Below are 20,722 nucleotides of genomic sequence, written 5' to 3' on the forward strand. Positions count from 1 at the left end.
TAACCAAATATCACTATTTCTCTCTCTTAAAATCAAAATCAACCAAATAAATCTCACGGTTTCTCTCTGTTGAAGTTTTTATTGAGTAGCTTGGCAGAAGAGAGGGACTGAAATTGGTTCTTCTTTCCATCTCGCCGTTGTTGGCAGGTCTATCTCCTCCTCCTCGCCGCTCTGTTGGTCTTCCTCCTTGTATGTTTGAATAAGATCAATCAGTGGCATCGACAAAGAGAGGGAGTGAAATTGGCTCTCTCAACTGCAACTGAATGACCTAAGTTTCATAGTGATGGAACGCCTCTGCAACTACAAAATCGATGGTGAAGGATGGGCCCTAGAAGAAATAGTTTGATTCATCCTTCTCCAAATCGAATCAGACTCTTGTTCAGTATTTTATAAAGATCTTGGCTTTTTAGCCTTTTGTTGGTCAGCGGGGGTGCTGGGGAGAAATATATCAAAGTTGTGTAACTATAGAACATGTTTTGGAGTTTGGACTAAACTCTTCAAATCGACAAATCCAATCTTCACCATTCCCCTTCAGCACACAAACCTTTTTATTGTGTATTTTTCTTCTACATTTATTAATTAAAAAATTAGGAGGATAATAACCATCAGATCATGGCTCTCAGATCTGACGGTTCAAAAGCTGAACCGGTTAATAACCAGTGCATACCCCTCAATCCTTCCAATTCAGCTCTAATTTATAGTTTGTGATTGTAATCCTACGTACCCGGTCACTAACGGCTGCAACGGTTGGCCCGACACAAGCGTAATTGGGCTACATAATCAAGCACCCAAACGAAACCTATTATATTGGGCTAGGCCTTCCAAGCCCAAACTATCGCCCAATACATACTCCACGTATGCGCCGATTCTCCTTGCTCCCACGGTAGTTCCAAAGATAAAACTGATTCCGAACGACAATTAGACCGAGAAAATCACACTATCGGAGTGACCTGAACAAAACCCTAACCCTCAAATTCCCCAACCCAACTCTCTAGGGCTTTACACTCCCAATTAAGACAAGCAGAGAGACCATCATTACCACCATGGAAGGCGAGGACGACTCCGCGGGACCAATGATTGACGAGATCTATGCAAACGGCGGTGACGATACGAATCACAAAAGACCTATAATTAGCGGCGAGCAGCTTGACATCGAGGCTTATGCTGGGCTCTATGTTGGGAGAACAAAGATCATGCGGCTCTTGTTTATCTCCGACCACTGTGGGAACCCCGCGATGCAAGTGGAGGCCCTCCGAATGGCCTACGACGAGATCAAGAAGAGCGAGAACACGCAGCTCTTCCGGGAGGTCGTGCAGAAGATAGATGGTCGATTGGGTCCCAAGTACGGCGTGGATAACGCCTGGTGTGAGATGGTTGATCGCAGGGCTGACCAAAGGAAGGAGAAGCTCGAGAATGAACTCAACGCATATAGGGTAACGCATTTAAACATAAATAGTTAGATTTGGCATATAAAAGCCTGTTTATATTTAGGTTTATATTCATGAACTTGCCATTTTAAATATATATTTTCTTAACCAAGACGGTGCCATATGGTCTTTATGTTGGTGACGTGAACTCTTCAGTAACTCAGATAAACCGAATCCTTGATTGGATTTAGCTTCAGGCCAAACTATTCTCTCGACTGAGTTTTCTTCTTGCCATGGATTTGGCAATGGCAGTTTTACTCCTAATTTACATAGTAAGATTAGGTCCGTTGTACTTTGATAATTATGTCGTCTTAGAACTTTTTGCCTGAAGGATAATAACCAATTCTGTGGCGTGGTATGTTTCTCATTAGGAGTTCTCACAGGAATGCATATACATGCATAAGTCTCCGGGTGTCAGAGGTCGACAATAATAAATTTGATTCAATGATATTTTCGCCTACTTCCTAATCAAAGAGATTATTTGAGGATCTTTATACTCCCAGCTGTGTGAGAAATGCTGTTGTTTTTTTCTTCCAGTTATATTACTCAACTGTAGCTAATTCAGCCTCTATTAATGGTTTGCACAGACAAACTTGATCAAAGAAAGCATAAGAATGGGGTACAATGATTTTGGTGAATTTTACTATTCTCACGGTGCTCTTGGGGATGCTTTTAAGAGCTTTGTTCGTACTCGTGATTATTGCACTACGTCAAAACATATAGTTCAAATGTGTACGAGCGCAATCCTGGTCAGCATTGAAATGGGTCAGTTTACTCATGTGACAAGCTATGTTAGCAAAGCAGAACAAACACCAGAGGCCCTAGACCCTGTTACAGCAGCAAAACTTCGCTGTGCTGCTGGATTGTCTCACCTGGAGGCTAAAAAATACAAGCTTGCTGCACGTAAGGTTTGTCAGTGAACATGTTTTCTTTGTTTTCTGTTGTTCTCCCTGGCTGGAAGCTGGATTTAAGATGGTCTTATTTCAAAATTTTATTTTGGCCGTTCTTCAGAAATTCCATGTGCATTATATGGCTTTTATGGTTACTGCTTGTTATTGTGGTTGGAAGAAACAACACTCTTCTATGGGAACACATGGAATTGGAGAATTTTATGGATAGCTTACTGTCTTGCTCACTATGACCAGGTTTTGATGTAGTTTTTGACTAGTATTTAGCAAAATCATAAACCCTGACCCTAAATTATTCCCAAATCGAGAACCTAGGACAAAGTTCTCAATTCCTAGGTCTAGCTAACAAGAATAGTAGTACCCTGAATCTCTCGGGTAGGGCTCAGATAGGCTCACATTCCCCTCTCAACCTGTCACTAAGCTTGTAAAGGAATCTCTGCTATCGCAAATTATTGCTGTAAAATTTTCAGTCTCTTTCATTAGTGACCCAAGCAAGCCTTTAAATAGAAGTTACACTGAAATCCTAGCAAATATTAGAAATCCTAGAAGCACATAGTCTCCATGGGCTAAGGCTTAAGGCCTGCCTTTATTTGACTACGTGATTAAAAGGGAAACCTCTTCAAAAAAAAAAAGGATACTCTAAACTTAAAAAATATAATAAGAAAGTATAATAACTAACTGCTGCCCTGCATCAGGTTTTGGTTGTCAATTGATAATGGAAACTTTTATGGAACTCTGAATTTTAATGTAACCCAGTGCTCTTTCTGTCCTTTATTTTCTTTCTTTGTAATTCGTAATACTTTGTACCTTACTTTTTCGGTATTGGTCTTTTAGTGCCCCTTAATGAAAAAAAATTTGCATCTAAGAAAGACTTTTATATTGCAGTGTCCTAGTGAGTCAGATTTTTTGCTTTAAAAATCTGTATTTACTATGAAAATTTCTGATTGGTGAAAGTTTAGTCTTGTTGGTTGTGTGGAAATAATAGCCAACTTATCCTCGTGCTTTGGGTGATGAGACTTTCTCAAATTTCACTTGGAAAAACACATGTTTATCATTTTTCTGCAGGTAATGCTTTTTTGTTATTATGTATGTGCTTGTGGTTTCCAGTAAGAACCGCTCAGTTAGAGGTATTTGTAGCATTTTCCATGTGACTTCTGGGGAGCATATCTGCACATTTGGAAGTGAGTTGAGGATGGTGTAGTTCTGTTGCATCCTTTTCTTTTTACTTACTTATGTTTGATTTTTAGAATAGAGTATCAATATTAAAACGAACTATCCATATGATTTTGAATTTCGATTCAGCACATAGGAGAGAGGTCGTCTGTGTGGTAGTTAATGTCAAGTTTTTTTTGTTTTCATTTTGAAGTAGGGTCTTTTTTACTATATTAGCTTATTATTCTAGTAACGAATTAGTATAAAACATGGGGAAGCAGATGTTTATTTTGTCAAGGCCATAGTTACCAGGAACACTAACCCCCGGTCCCCCGAACGGGGATGCATGTCCCGGAACGGAGTACACTAGCGACTTGGGATGCTCGGGAACGTGATCTTGGACGCATAAATGGGTGACCCAAAATTTGCTACCTTAAATCGAAAGGGAATGGAGAGAACTTGATAAATCGAGTAAGAATCAAGAATAATCGACTCAAAACTGAAAGGAAAACCAAAATCGTCTGATTTTACTGTGTTTTTATTGATTTTGACACTGGCTCATAAGATGGACAAATGTACCAGGCTTGGGAGAGTCTCTGTCTCCCTCTCTCTTGCTCAATCTGTTGCAGTTTCAGATATGAGGAAGGAAGGCTGTGATAAAATAAAACCCTATATTTATAGTTAATATTTGCTGTTTTTTTATTAAAGTGGATTTGGCCTATTTTTTGCTGGATTATATAACTCATCAGATGAACTTGTCAAGCCCATTTAGTTGCTGGCTCATTGGCCCATGGAATGGTTTAGTCAAAGTTAATGGCGTAGACAAAATTAATGGTTTTATTTCTAAATGCAGTGCTATGAGCAGTGTTTTGAAAGGTGTTTTCGAGGCGCGTATCAGTGCAAAATGGATGAAAACTGCATCAAAACATATGTATCATTCAAAACCACTTATACGCACTCATTTTTGAGCAAAGGCGTAAAAGGTGGTGATGCGTACAGCGTTTGTGAAACGCACGCTTCACAGGTTTATTGACCAAACTACTTCGTTTTACCCAGTTTAATGAATTAAAAAAATACAAAATAAAGACTGTCAAGCCCAACTTGCGTGAAACAAACTCCAGATGAGTCTGCAACTCTGCATCTTCATTAGTGGTTTAGTCTGCATCTTCGTCGAAAGAGGCCACCTCCAAGTCCGATCATCTCCAATCTACGCCACCTCTGAGTCGGTGTTGCTTCCTGCCAGGGAAGAGAAGGTTGAGGTGTTGGAGGAATCCAAAACTCGATAGTGGGTTGAGAATATCTGCAGGACTTGACAAGCAGGAGTCTTCCATCTTAGATTGGTTGGCTGCTCTCAGGTGGATGTAGATCTCATAGCTGCTTCTTCTCTTCAGGTTCTGTTTACAGCAGCTATGGTTCTCTTTGGGAGTTTCTTTTGGTGCCAAAGATGTCCATCACGTGGTCAAGTTTTTTTGAGGGAATCACGTGGTCAAGTTAATCGATCTTAGTTGGGTTATCTTTGGAAATGTCAAACCAAAGAATGATACTTTTATCTTGGTTGGGTTACTACATTTAATATTTAAATATATAAACTTACTCCTCAACGTATCAATACTTACGCCTCACCTTGTAGAGGACATAACGCATCGCCTTACGTTTTCGCATTTGAAAACACTGGCTACGAGTATCCATATTCGAGGATTTTAAATAATCATCTATATGTGTGTATACATCTATATATATACATCCAAAATAAGAAAACATATAATTCAGTATTTAGTGGTGACCCGAATAACTCTTCAAACCGTACCACGTTCCCAACTAGTGTACCAATTAATCCTACCCCCAAATGTACCACAAATTAATCAAACCCCGTTTCCGTTCTCGTACCATGCCCCGGAGCGTATCGAGTTCCTGGTAACTATGGTCAAGGCTTGGCATCATTTGAACCTTTCTCAAGTCTTAATTTAGCTTAGGTTCAGGTTTTATTATTTTCTCATATTCTTATTATTATAGCGCTTGTCGCCAAATTGTAGCCATGTATTTCAATTTCAACTGTTGGCTCTTGGCATGTATTGACATGGATTTCATGTTTTCTTATTGTTAATGACCAATGAATATATTTTTACTAGTTTGTGATTATGATACAACACCAGCGGAGATTCTTCATTAGAGAAACTTAGATATGATATTGATACATGGAAACGGAATTAATTCATGTTGTTGGAGCCAAAGTCGTCTATCTTTCCTTAAAGTTCTACATATTTATTCGTGACCAACAGTGACCAGTATTTCGAAAAATTATGACTGGTCTAAAATTATATCTAAGATTTTCGAATAGTAATCATTAATGTAGGGTTCTCGTGGTGATGTATGAACTTGAGACTTCCCGTGTGCTTGTGTGTTATTAGGGATGGAGCATTGTTTTGATCAGTGTTGTGCATGATATTGTCTTTTGTATGTGTGCAGTTTTTGGAAGTGGGTCCTGAGTTGGGAACTTCTTACAATGATGTTATTGCAGCACAAGATGTTGCAACATATGGAGGACTTTGTGCACTGGCAAGTTTTGACCGTATGGAATTGAAGGTATTGCTTTGACCCCCACCCTCCTCCCATTCCTTGCTCCCTGTCTTTTAGTTTTGTTACTTGGCATTGCCTTGACAGGAGCTTGAGAAAGCACTAGCAATTAATGCATTTATTTGTGCAGAGCAAAGTAATCGACAATATCAGCTTCCGGAATTTTCTGGAGTTGGTACCTGAAGTGAGAGAGCTCATTAATGATTTCTACTCAAGGTACCATGATCTGTGCTGACATGTGATCCAATGTTTTTTGGGCAAATATTTTAATCCTGTGACATTCTAAAAGTCAAGATAGCATTAGATCGAAGAATCCTGATGATGAGAATTTGTGTTGTTGGCTGATAAGAAAATTTATTGTAATCATTCCAAAGGGTGCCTGATGGGAATTTATTTAGCGATTTGCACTTTTTTTTATGTATATGACCAATGGTTTAAGGTAATTTAGTTTGGGGCCTCTTCTATCAAATATTTCCGATTTCAATTATCTACTATATTTCATAGTTGATGATCCAAGTACTTATACTAATGATAATTATCAAGTGAATGAGACTTCAGGTGGCATTTGGTTTTCAGTCTTTCAACATTTTTGTTTTGCTTTAGCATATTAGTCCTAGCAAAATGAGTTCTTTTGTAAAAACATATATTCCTTTTGTTGAAAACTTGCACCTGCCATATTTATCAGTGAAAGCATGGGTCTTGGTTCTAGTCTGTCTTATGTATGTGCCTTTATGTCTTTTACATCCCTTACACCAAGAACTGACTAAAATATTTTTGTAGATTGTTGGCTTTCTCCTTTTTGCATTTTCCTTTCCTATTGGCATCCCTGCTGTCTCCTCCCAAACAGGATTACCGCTTTTATGAATTCCAGTGAATGAAGAAGTGTGCTTTTGGTGAATAATCTCAATTATATACCGCATTGTTCGTAATATATGTATTTCCTCTTTTTTGGGCAGTCATTATGCATCATGTCTGGATTACCTTGGAAATCTTAAAGCAAACTTGTTACTGGATATCCATTTGCATGACCACGTCGAGACCTTGTATGATCTAATTCGTAACAAAGCCCTTATCCAGTACACGCATCCATTTGTATCTGTAGATCTGTGTATGATGGCCAATGCCTTCAAAACAAGTGTCAGCAGGCTAGAGAAAGAACTCGAGGCATTGATTACAGACAACCAAATACAGGTGTGTGGCTTATTGTTATTACTTTTTTATGTTCCTCTTCTTAAAATGCTTGAGTAGCTTCATCATGTTGTTTATGGGAAATTTCAGTTAGCTCTGTTCTTAACGTCTGTATATTGGCACACTTGGTATATCTGATGAGGATCGTAACAGGTCTTGGACACTTTCAGTATGTATGGCATGTCTTGGATTGTATTTAGTAACCAAAACCTAGAACTAATTATGGTGAAACTTTTGCGAATTGGAATACATGCTTACTTTTGCCGTTTAACTCCGTGTGGATTACTGTAGGCACGGATTGACTCGCACAACAAAATTCTGTATGCACGACATGCTGATCAAAGGAATGCAACATTCCAACGGGTTCTACAGACTGGGAATGAATTTGACCGTGATGTGCGGTCTATGTTGCTGCGAGCAAATCTTATCAAGCATGACTACAATAGTAAGTCTTCTAGGAAACTCTGAATATGCTCATCAACTGGAACTGGAAGGAAGGAGGAAGGGCATATGATCAAAAGGTTTTTTTTTACTGATTCCTTTTAATCATGGGTAGGGCTTGGACTACAAATAGAGTGGAGAATTCTGGCTATTCATTCGTGGGGTAGTTTGAGAATGGCAGGATACCAATGCTACAATCATCAATACCAGATGTTTTTATTTTGTATATACTCGGATTGATTAAAAAATTGCAGTTATTGTTATTCAATAATTATTTTTTACATGCCCCTGCCTCTTTTTACGTTTTTATTGCTAGAAGTTGCCTCCAATGGAAGTGAGCAAAGGCCAGAAGTTGCCCAGATGTGGGATGTGAAGATGCAACAAGCTGTAAGCCTGTTAACTTCTCTTTTTGGGATGTGGGATGTGTTGATGTAGTGTATTCAGTACTTGTTTTGCTGCAGTATTTCCATTTTGTTTGCATGACATTATCCACCAAGAAAACTAATCTACCTTGTCGGATGTATAGGCTCCGTTTGGTGAAACATTTGAAAATGTTGGTTTTAAAACTTTAAACAGGAAAGTTTGGCATCCATAATCTGGTTAAGATGCCGCTGCTATAAATCAACATTGATATGGTTCTGTCATACACAGCAGACAAGTTTTATTTTCACATAGTAATAGTTAAATCTGTTTTGCTCTCAATGTGGTATGGAAAGAACTTTTGTGGCCTCGTAAGTGTTGAGTGTGGAGATTAGTTATGTTATCTGATATGCTATTGATCTGAAGCTGCCGTCTGGAAGGGATTGTGGTCGTCCGGACAGCCTTGATGCATGGAAGTGCGTAGCTTGGCAAGATATCCTCATTGGACCTATAGTCTAAAGTATTGTCTGGACGGGATGACCTGAGTGTCCGAATAGGTTAAGTAACTGTCCGGACAGCTGTAGGGACCTGTTGTTTCGATATAAATAACAAATTTATTTTTTAGGGTTGTAACTTATTCCTCAAAAATAGTTGGAGAGTGTGGCAAGACCTTGTGAGAGAGTTCTCAGTGTTTGTACTATTGTTTCTTGATTTAGTGAAGTCTAGTAACAAAGTGGACGTAGTCTGTTAGATCGTATCGTTCAGATAAATTACTATAAATCTCGGTGTCCCTTTTATCTTTGTTCTTGCTCAATTGTTTGCTCGTGATTTGGATTATTCTCTGATTATCTGACATTGAGGTAAGTTATTACCTATGTTACCTCTACTGAATTGAATCGGGAGAGGGTTAAATTCCTAATAATAAGCCGTAAGAATTGAAGCCAACTAATGAAAAATTATTGCATCTGAGCTCTGGCTTCTGTGGCCCTGGTTGTATACTAATACCGTGTGATTTATATTTACTAAAACAACAAAAACTTGTAATTTGTAAACTGACAATAGATAAACATTTATAGGGTAGAGCCCAGAACAGTAAGGCTGAAGGGAGGGGGGGACTTTTGAAAAAACTCACAACGTGGTGGGCCTTCTGTTGAATATTATTAGTTGGGTTCAGTTCATACACTTTATTAATGGGCCTACAAAGGTATCTGAAAGCGAGGAGTTGAAGTGTTGAACAGTACAACTTCGTACGTACAGGAGTTAAAGCCCAATGCACGTCATGTGGGCCTCAATGAGTTTTCACGTGCAAAGTCCATACAAAGGGCTCCATTAACGGGGCCCACAGGGCCTGCATGCCACTCTCCCTAATAAATAGGTCTAGAAATAAAATTTGAAACAAAAATAAAGGATTGTAAATTTTTTTTTAAAAAAAAAAGGAGGCCCCAAAATGGACTACAGCTACAGCAGAGCCCCATACATCCCACCCTCTCCGCTTGATGGCATATGCAAAGGAGACAAGCTTATGCAGAACACATATAATTGCCATCATGAGCTTTGCTTTCACTGTAATTATGCCACCCTCTGGCCTCTGCATGCCATGTTTGCATATGCAGTATTAATATTCCCTATTAAACACAAGATTAATGATGTTATATCAAAGTGAGCATATAGGATTTATTGAGCCAGAAATTAATAGTAAACGCGTTTGGCCTTAAAAATGAAAGTGTGCATATATATATAAATTCTCACGGGTCTAATGTAATTATATATTGATTTGAAACATGTGGGAACCAAAACAGTGGACTCCACTTGTCATCTCATTCATCCACGCCATTAAAACGTAATCCTTATTTTACACCCTTACATTAGATCTTTATGTGAGAATTCCTCATATATATATAGGTGTGTTAATGTCTATTTATTGTTGTTGTTGCAACATCTAGAGTTTCAAAGGCTATAAATTCTTCTTTAATGATAAAATAAAATTCTTGTTACAAAGTTTGCAAGAATTTGAGTTGAAATCAGTTGCAGGTACCATAAATATACACTCATTAACTAAAAAAAAAAATCAACCTACAACTTTTCAACATGGTTATCAGTTATCACAATAATTAGGGATATATTTTAGAATTAAATTTATTTGTCCTCTTAGTACAACACATCAACGTACGACGTAGCATACCATAACCATTGAATGTTCTCTCAACAAGAGAAGTTACACACATATGTATATATATATACATAATTTTTATTAGTTATACATATTCTAAAATTATCATAATTAATTGTGATCCTCAAAAGATTGAGTTAAGTCTTTTGGAAAAACATGACACATATATGTAGATGTAGTCCTTTTGACATGAAGTATAACAAAAACCACAAATGTAACTCTCAAACCTAAATGGGAACAAAAGTTTGAATCTAAATCAGTTGAAGACAAAGAATACCGCGTGGAAGCCATTAATGGATTATTTGAAAAAAATGTAATTTCATTTGCTTATCTAACATAAATAAATATTTCGCATATTTCTTAAATATTTTAGGAACATATAAGCTCAACCAAACGAAACGTTCTATTTAGAAACATGTATGTTAGTCAATCTGACAAAACTATTCTTCTAGATTGAAAAAAAAAAGCATTTTAAATTCCTTAGACTCCGTTTACTAGAGCTTATTATAAGTCGTAAAATAAAACTTCATGTGTAATCATCTAAAATCTCATAGTTTATGCCCTAAAAAGATCATGTTACAGCCACAAACGTTCATCCACGACCCATGCAAATTCTTGAATTTTTTTTTTAAAAACCGAGAACAATACCATACACTTTTATCCTTTACTCATCCGATATGAGCCCAAACTCAGGCCACTAGACTCGCACGCACAAAAGTTTCCCACCTAACGATGGGATAAGTTGGGCCAAAACCAAGTACGTGACCACAAAGATATTACTCCAAAGGAAAATCGAATCCAGGACCTCCTAAGTCTATACAGTTTGGTCCACCAAACTATCACCAAAGTTGTTATGTAAATTCTTGATGCTAGTTGCTATGCTTTACTCTCTTTAAGTAGTTTGGCAAATCGTAGGATATTATTGTGATGAATTGAACTTGACTATCAATCTCTACTAGAAGAATTCATGAGATCCAAAGAATTGTATCCACAAAAGGGAAATATTAATCTTCCATGAATCGTAAAGTAATCTATGTAATCTGTTTAATTTGACCCACATTTCCTTCAATTAATTTGCACATAATTCCATTTTATTGCACTTCTTGCTGCTTTTTCAACCCCTGCAAATGGGAAGAAAAAAAAGTAAGAATATTTGTCTATTTGAGGTGATAATTGACACCTAAAAATAGAATTACAAATTATTTTTCAAGATTGTTGGTATACTTATACAAAAGATTAACTTTCCATAACTACCCATGAAAACTCCTAATCAACAATGCAAATTACGCTCTGTTCACACTGGCTCTAATTTTATTTTGAGAATTTTTTTTGTTTTTCGAAAAAAGGAAGCCTGTAAAAATTAAGGTGATATACATATAAATATATGTATACATATAACTTTTCTCTTATGTGGACATCATAAACTATTAAATTTATGGACCTTCATTTCAGCCGTTGGTTCTAACAAACGGCTGAGATAAAAACTTGATTTATACACAAATCAGACACATATATATGACAAAAATAAAAGATGAGATCTTAAGAACAAAAAGGTTGAAGTATCCATGATTCTCCTTCTCTGCTGGATATACATTTAATCTCACAGTATGATGGGGTATGTATGTAAAACATTGGTTCATTTCGCAAAAGGATATATACATATATATGTTATGTATGTATAGGCTTCCAAAAGAATTCCAAAGTATCACTAAATATTATGCAATCTCCTTATAAAGAGAATGAAAGTATTTTTATATAAACAATTTAATATTTATGTGTGTGGTATTTCATAGAGGTTTCGAATTCGAACCTCCCTCATTCCCCTCCTTTGTATTAAAAAAACAATACTTCTGATTTTTCAAAGTTTCTATTTTGTTATTGAAAGATTTGATCAATTCTTTAAAAGAATTACGTAGACTTAATATATTTACCAAAGCAAAGAGGATGCATGGAACCAATCAACAATTGAAAACTAAAAAAAAACCGTCACTGATTAGTGTATATAAATAGAAATCCATTATATTTAATATGGCATAATAGATACATTGTTTATTATTTTTTTTTAATTCTTATGACTTGAAATTAGAATGCCTGAACCTTACATGCATAACATTATTACCCATTATGTTTTTTTTTTTTTGGGAAAAGTCACAATGGTTGGAGAATTAATTAAATAGAAAGATGAAAAAACTTATTATTTTTCCATCTCTTTTATTAATTTTTTTGACGAAAAGCTCAAGAATTGGTCCACTTCTGGATGGTAAACTACGAAAGTTTCATAAACAAATAAATGCAACACATGAACATTTAACTTTGTACCAATGAGAGCACGGTTGGTAATCGGGTAAGTTAGGCATATGTATATTTAATGTTCGATTCCAAATAAAAAACGTATTTCTCAATGGTATTTAAAAAAACTTTGTAAAAATTTACTTTATAATTGTTTTAATCATGATTAATTATTAATGGGATTACAAGTACCTACTCACACATATCGGTCCAATATGAATTTATTCATTATATTCAAGCAAATAAGAACTTTAAATAATCTCATTATATACTTACGAAAATGTAATTAATATATATGTAAATCCCTAATCAAGCCATCTAGATTTCAATAAATTATGGTGAGAGTGAAATCACAAATCCTCACACACACAAAAAAAAAAAAAAACCACTTCAAACCCTAGAGCCTTCTACTCTCCCAAATTTTATTGTAACTATAATGACAGAATCTTTGAGAAATTGAGAGATCAAGCCCTATTTGGGCTCCAAAATGACTCACAATTATGAAAGGTATATCAAAATTTGTTGTTAGTTGGTAGGGAATGAATCCTTTGAGTTGAACCTAATTTCAACTATTCACCGTAAGATTGTATATGCGTATCCAAAGTTCGATTTTAATTGTAAATATATATCTCTACGGTATTTAAAAAAATGAAGACCGTATCTTATTAAGTATTTGAAGAGAGTGAAACGATCCAAGTATTCAGATCGACCGACTTTATATGGTCTTCCTTGCATAAAAGAAAAACACTTGTTTTTGTTTTATTTTTCTCGTCTTTTTGCGCGTTCTCAAGCTCAATATAGTTGAGCAAACATGCACGGAGACAATACTTAGCCAAAACTAGGGTTTCCTCCCTACTCTCAAGATCTTTCTCACTTCAAGTTTGTGATTGAAGTCGTTCTTGGGTCTCTCATACAAACATAGAAAAGTCTCCAGAGTTGGTGACAGACAAAAAGTATAGAGCAATAGAGAGAGGGATAGAGAACGAAGTGCTAAGCAGCAGAAGTTGCGGATTTGCTTGCCTTCTTTCTCTCTTCAGGAAAAGTGTTAGAGAGTGAATTGAAGACCCTTGGATACCCACAAATCCTTTTGCCTTTTCTGTCTTCTCTATCTGTTTTTTTCCTCTAATTCTTTGGTTTATCGTTTTGAAATATACCCAATTGCGTGTATCTTGGTTTTTGGATTGTGGGTTTTTGGTTTATTTAGGGAAATCAGTGAATGGGATTGTAGTGTTTGTTGTGGTCTATTTCATGAATTTCGGGGGTTTTCTTGATAGCAATAGCGGTTCCGGTGGTGGTGATGGTGGCGGCGCTGGGAGATTCGCGACTGATATCCCTGACAACACCCACACCAACAGCATGCCCACTGGTGCAATCGCTCAACATCGCCTTTTGACTCACTCTTCTAACAAATCCATGTTCAACTCCTCAGGCCTCTCTCTCGCTCTGGTTCTTCTCTCTCCCTCCTTTTCCTTTTCTGCTTTGTAAATTAAGATCCGTTTGGCTCTTAATATTATTGTTTGGGGTGATTTATTGTTTTGCAGCAGCAACCAAACGGTGATGGACATATTGAAATACCGAGAATGATAGACAACTTTGAGGGGAATAACAGTTTGGGTAAGAGGAGCCGAGAAGAGGAGAACGAGATGAGCAGATCTGGGAGTGATAACATCGATGGTGTCTCCGGTGATGATCAGGACGCCACGGACAAGCCTCCAGGGAAGAAGAAACGTTATCACCGACACACTCCTCAACAAATCCAAGAACTCGAAGCGTATGATTTTATAGTTTCAGTAATAATTTTGTTTTTGGGGTTCTTTTCTCCATTTTTTGTTCACTAAATTTGGCTGATTTCTATTTTCAGTCTGTTCAAAGAGTGCCCTCATCCTGATGAGAAACAGCGTCTTGAGCTTAGCAGAAGGCTTTGTTTGGCGACCAGGCAAGTCAAGTTCTGGTTCCAAAATCGCCGAACCCAAATGAAGGTTCAATCCTTTCTATAATAATCAACAATGGATTCTCTCTCTTTCTCTCTTGGGATTATTTATTGATTTGTTGTAAAATTGACGCAGACCCAACTGGAGAGGCACGAGAATTCGCTACTCAGACAAGAGAACGACAAGATTAGAGCCGAGAACATGTCTATCAAAGACGCAATGAGAAACCCAATTTGCAGCAACTGTGGTGGTCCAGCCGTAATCGGTGAAATCTCAATCGAAGAGCAGCATTTAAGGATCGAGAATGCTCGCTTAAAGGACGAATTAGATCGTGTTTGTGCACTTGCAGGCAAATTCTTGAGGAGACCAGTTTCATCACTGGCATCTCCAATGCCAAACTCGAGTTTGGAACTCGGAATGGGTAGCAATGGATTTGGTGGGTTGAGTAGTACTACTGTGGCTACAACACTCCCTTTGGGGCCTGATTTTGGGACTCAATCGAGAACAAATATGACCGTGCTCGATCGATCCGTGGAGAGATCGATGTTTCTCGAACTAGCTTTGGCTGCCATGGATGAATTGGTCAAGATGGCACAGACTGATGAGCCTCTATGGATCAAGAGTGTTGAAGGAGGAAAGGAAATGTTGAGTCAAGAGGAGTATTTGAGGACTTTCACTCCTTGCATTGGATTGAAACCAAATGGGTTCATCACTGAAGCTTCAAGAGAGACTGGTGTGGTTAGCCTCACCAGTTTGGCCCTTGTAGAGACTTTCATGGACTCTGTAAGCCAATTTAATCAATTTTCCCTTAAAAATTAATCTTTCTCCATCTCTTTGATTTTCTAACACACATGCGTTTCATTAATTATCACAGAATCGATGGGTGGACATGTTCCCATGTTTGATAGCCAGAACTTTTACCACTGATGTGATTTCCAGTGGCATGGGAGGCACAAGAAACGGTGCACTTCAGCTGGTACAGCAAAAAATCTATATTTTTATGTGCAAAATCAAATCTTTTTATTCAATTTATATTTAATGTTTTTTTTTTTTGGTTAGATGCATGCGGAGCTGCAAGTGCTTTCACCACTGGTGCCGGTGCGAGAGGTGAACTTCCTCCGGTTCTGTAAAAAACACGCAGAAGGAGTGTGGGCTGTGGTGGATGTGTCATTTGACTCAATCCGTGAAACTTCTTCAGGTGCACCGGCATTTTTGAACTGCCGGAGACTGCCTTCTGGATGTGTGGTGCAAGATTTGCCAAATGGGTACTCCAAGGTATAATAACTTTTTTTCTTCACATTTATTGTGTTCGTGTGGATAAGATTGAAAATTATAGATATCTAGCGGTTGGTATCTTAATTATTCTAAATGTTGAAATGTATGCTGAATTTTATGTGCATTATGCGCGATATATAGAGCGCACGAATTCACTTGAATTCTGTGGGTCCAACTTAATAGATAGGATAATTGAGATATTAACGATTGATATCTTTATCATAAATGGATTAAGATAAAATTTAATTATGTTTGAAAACCCATGTCACAAAATCATGAGGTTTTGCAATTCCAAGTCAATGTTCCCACTTCCAGATGGGACCACTATGTGGGTACACCCTGACTTGATTAAAGATGAGCAATGGGAGAAAGTGTGCGGCCGAATCGGAACCTGAGTCCACCCCAAACACCACCGCGAGGGTCATCACCCAATTTACTGATTTAGAGTTTTATGCATTTGTAATAATTTTGTTTGTCTGGATGTTACTCCACTAGGTACCTGTCCTGTGACTGCCTAGGAATATGAACCTTTCCAGATGTCTCATAACTATTGATCTTGTCTGCTTCTTCTATAGTCAAATTATAGTTTTGCATATCACAAGTTTGAATACAAGGGTTTACTTATACATTAAACTATTGCTCATGAACTTAATATTTTATCCATGGAAGCCTCGAACACATTGATTTCATATATTGATGCTTGGTTATGTTCAAACCTTGGGAGAAATAGACAATGCATTTATTTATAGTATTTGAATAAAAGCTTATTGTAGACACTGGTGCACACCTCGATGACACCCTATTAGTTGTATTTTCTTAGTTTGTTCCTTCAAATCCTGCATAATTTTTCTTTCATTAATTCATTATTTTATGTCTTGTAGTCACATAAAATAATGATGATGCCGTTCCTTTCTTTGAGTGAGCCCAATAATTCGACAAATGATAGATTTGCCACATCTATTGAAACCTGGTTTTGTCACTGACTACATATTATATTTTAAAATACTTCATTGTCCAGCTGTGAAGCTCTCACTTTATGCAATCTCTCTGGTTTTGTTTAATATGGAAGGAGTATCGCAATAGAGAAAGTTATGTTTGATCATATCCTGCCAAAATGATTTTTATTAACAAATATTGAAAGTTGCAGGTTACATGGGTTGAACATGCAGAGTACGATGAAAGTCAAGTTCACCAGCTCTACGGACGCCTAGTTGGTTCCGGCATGGGGTTTGGAGCCCAGCGTTGGGTGGCTACCCTTCAAAGACAATGCGAACGCCTCACCATCCTCATGTCCTCCAACGTTTCCTCTACAGACCATACTGGTATAATCTAATTAACTAAGCTTCAAGGGGTTCAATAGAAGACTTAAATGAAAATGATAGAAGATCCTAGTTGGTATTCCCGTCATTCTAGTTGTTGAGTTGTATGTACAGGATTCAAGTGAATTCGTGGACACCACATATATTATATGTGCATGAAATATTGTTCGTATAACTCAACAGCCAGAATAACTTGGATACCAACCGCTGTTGGGATCCTATGATTACTGACTTAATTTATTTATTGATTTTGAAAATGTGTTTAATGTTTGTAGCCATAACACCGAATGGTAGGCGAAGCATGTTGAAGCTAGCGCAGCGAATGATCGATAATTTCTGCGCTGGTGTTTGTGCATCAACGGTTCACAAGTGGAACAAGCTGAATGCCGGTAATGTTGATGAAGATGTCCGGGTCATGACCCGAAAGAGTGTGGATGAGCCCGGCGAGCCACCGGGCATTGTGTTGAGTGCTGCCACCTCAGTCTGGCTGCCTGTTTCTCCGAGGAGACTGTTTGACTTTCTGCGGGATGAACGGCTCAGATGTGAATGGGATATTCTATCCAACGGTGCTCCTATGCAGGAGATGGCCCACATTGCCAAGGGCCATGATCACGGCAACTGCGTATCCCTTCTTCGTGCCAACGTAAGAATCTATTATTGAAATGACGTCTGTGTCCCTGTATGTTAGATCAATCAGTTTTGTCGTTTTGTTGATAAAAAAGTCAAAATGGGGGTTGTGTTTTTGACTTATCAGTTCGTTGCTAATGTGCGCAGGCTGTGAACGCGAACCAGAGTAGCATGCTGATACTGCAGGAGACATGCACAGACGCGGCGGGATCGCTTGTGGTGTACGCGCCCGTTGACATTCCTGCGATGCTGGTGGTCATGAACGGTGGAGATTCTGCTTACGTCGCACTCCTACCCTCGGGTTTCGCGATCGTACCGGATGGGTCTGGCTCTGGCGGTCCCACGGCAACTCAGAATGGGACAGTCAATGGTGGGCCACCAGGAGTGAGCGGGTCCCTCCTCACTGTGGCTTTCCAAATCTTGGTGAATACTCTCCCTACTGCCAAGCTCACGGTCGAGTCGGTGGAGACAGTTAAAAACCTAATCTCGTGCACTGTCCAAAAGATCAAGGCTGCTCTTCAGTATCAGAGTTAGATCACGTGACCTTTTTAGGTGTTGGGTAGCTGTTTTTGGGTGGTGAAGTGGTGATGATCGAGTTATTGTGGTGGGTGTTGACTCGACAACGAACCGCGGGCATTGAGGCTGGACTGCTTGTGTACTATGTGATGAGTTGCAAGGGTGGTGGTTCGGGTATTGACTCAGGTCAACCCCTCTACAGCTGCCTCCGAAAGATTAAAATCGAAGGTGAAAAGAAGAAAAATATTTGTCAGACTGATCGGGGAATTGAATTTTAAGTTTTGTGGTAATATTTTTTTTTATTTACCGGTACAACGTTTTTTCCTTTGTTTATCTGGGAAGCGAGCACGCGCTGCTTGTTGCAAGGGGTGGTTTGGTGGATGTGTGAAGGCGATCGAGGTGCATTGAATGAGAGACAGAAGCTGCTGGGAGAAAAAGTTGCATGCATTTAATGCAAGGGACGGGTCATAATTTACTTGTAGCATCAAATGAGAACGAGACGGATTGAGGACGTGGTTTTTTGGAGTGGTGAAGAAAGGAGGAATGAATGCATTTTTGGAAGTTTTGTTCATTACTTCATTTCATTATAATTTTCATTTACATGTGATTTTTGCAAGGAATTTGTGTTTCGTTTTGCTATAATTAAAAATATATACATAAAAATAAGAAAGATGTTCAAGGAAAGTTGGCTAGGGTATCAAAATGGTTGATTCTTAGTTACATTCTATTATGAGTCCTTACTTCTTCATGCACGTATGCCCATTTGGGTCACAAAATGCTGGTTTAGGTCACATCATCATGACTCTTCAACCATCAAATATATATATATATATATATATATTATATATACACCATAAGATGATATGGTACTAAGCGTACGGGGGCAAACATCGATTCGGCTTGAAAATATGAGCGTTGAACTCTGTTGTTTGATAAGGAATGATGACTTTGGGATACAAATTAAAGCCACATTGAAATAGATAGTTTTCTCTCTCATGTCATCATTACTCTTCAACAATAAAATATATATACACCATAAGGTGATATGGTATTAAGCGTACGAGGCCAGACATCGATTCGGCTTGAAAATATGAGCGTTGAAATCTGTTGCTTGATAAGGAATGATGACTTTGGGATACAAAGTAAAGCCACATTGAAATAGACAGTTTTCTCTCTCACGTGCTTCTTGGAAATTTGTTTATATACAGCAAACCCTTTAAAGTCAATATGAACAGTTGGACAGAAAAGGATCATTTGAGAGAATGAGTGTTGTATAAGCAAAGGCGCAACCCTTTTCACATATACGTATTTTATGGTCCTAAAAAATAATGGTGATGATTTAGGCGAATAAATCCGTGCGAATTCCTGGAAGGGTTGATGAGCTCATATATTAGTGAGCTCTATAGAGGGGTTATCTATCTGTTAGGACGAAATGTCCCACATCGGGTAAAAACTCATGCGAAGTACAATATATAAGAGCAAGCTCTTCTCCTTCTTAATAGGCCTTTTAGGAGGGAGGCCCAAGGGGTCCAGAATTATAATATGGTATCGGAACAGGTGTGCGCTCGTCCCGGAAAAGAAGTCCATTCGTTGGGCCTTGGGCATAGATACTCAGTCCACGAGTGTGGGGGAGTGTTGGGCCTTGGGCATAAATACTCAGTCCACGAGTGCGAGGGAGTGTCGGGACGAAATGTCTCACATAGGGTAAAAACTCATGCAAAGTGCAATATATAAGAGCAAACTCTTCTCCCTCTTAATAGGCCTTTTAGGAGGGAGGCCCAAGGGGCCCAGAATTATAATACTATCGAAACAATACTCTTACCAATCTATTAACAACAAACTGATTTACGCCAGGGGAATTAGTAATGTGTGGAGAGAAATTGGTACAAGAAGTTCTGGATACACCTCTTGATAATGTCATTTGCGGCAACCGAGGGATGGTCATATATAATAAGGTTTACAAGTCATTTTGATCAGATTTAATTTAAGGCAAAGAAGTGAGGAATCATAAAAGCAAAGTTCCTGTACGTACTGTGGCATGCAGTGACATGCATGTGATTGTTTTAGTGGAGAAAATGAACTCACATTCCTAACTAGTTTTAACATCAGTTACTATAAATTAACAGTATCGAAAGATGACCTATATATATACATGTATATGTATGTATACGCAATCTTGGGCAGTGACGTTGTCTGCAACCATGCACATACAAACAAATAATATATATGTGCAGGTAATGTCCACATATGTAGGTGTGGACGAATGCAAAGTCGAGACAGTGAAATGCTATCACAACTCTGTTGGACCTTCTTCTTCTGTTCTTTTTTTCCCCTCTCAATGGCTCTCTCTTTGTCTCTCTAATCATACCCAAGAACAAAAAAAATAGTACTCTCTCTAATCATATCCAACAACAAAAAAAATAGTACGTAGCCCAGCCCAATAAGATTTCTAAGTATGAACCTCTAATGAATGATTTCTAGGGGCGGCCCTTGGCCTGGGCGAGCTGGGCCCTCGCCAAGGGCCCCCAATTTTTTAGAGCCACAA

The 20,722-nt window shown here is 38.1% G+C and overlaps 2 protein-coding genes across 3 annotated transcripts; both read left to right on the top strand.

Annotated features, from left to right (window-relative positions):
- The first annotated feature begins 1,043 nt into the window (after window positions 1-1,043).
- Window positions 1,044-7,973, top strand: LOC120003859 (COP9 signalosome complex subunit 1-like). Its single transcript, XM_038852991.1, has 6 exons — window positions 1,044-1,433; window positions 2,015-2,335; window positions 5,954-6,070; window positions 6,192-6,277; window positions 7,018-7,252; window positions 7,541-7,973. The coding sequence occupies exons 1-6, from the start codon at window positions 1,044-1,046 to the stop codon at window positions 7,715-7,717; spliced, it is 1,326 nt and encodes a 441-aa protein (XP_038708919.1). The 3' UTR covers window positions 7,718-7,973.
- Window positions 7,974-13,283: 5,310 nt separating this feature from the next.
- Window positions 13,284-18,861, top strand: LOC120003858 (homeobox-leucine zipper protein ANTHOCYANINLESS 2-like). Of its 2 annotated transcripts, none has more exons than XM_038852989.1 (9): window positions 13,284-13,955; window positions 14,051-14,280; window positions 14,371-14,488; window positions 14,576-15,223; window positions 15,315-15,416; window positions 15,500-15,715; window positions 16,863-17,037; window positions 17,310-17,677; window positions 17,809-18,861. In XM_038852989.1, the coding sequence occupies exons 1-9, from the start codon at window positions 13,758-13,760 to the stop codon at window positions 18,193-18,195; spliced, it is 2,442 nt and encodes an 813-aa protein (XP_038708917.1). In that variant the 5' UTR covers window positions 13,284-13,757; the 3' UTR covers window positions 18,196-18,861. The 2 variants fall into 2 exon arrangements, with proteins under 2 accessions (XP_038708917.1, XP_038708918.1); XM_038852990.1 differs by having other exon boundaries at window positions 14,054-14,280.
- The last annotated feature ends 1,861 nt before the right edge of the window (window positions 18,862-20,722 follow it).

This window comes from Tripterygium wilfordii, chromosome 8 (assembly GCF_013401445.1).
Source record: "Tripterygium wilfordii isolate XIE 37 chromosome 8, ASM1340144v1, whole genome shotgun sequence".
NCBI lineage: Eukaryota > Viridiplantae > Streptophyta > Magnoliopsida > Celastrales > Celastraceae > Tripterygium > Tripterygium wilfordii.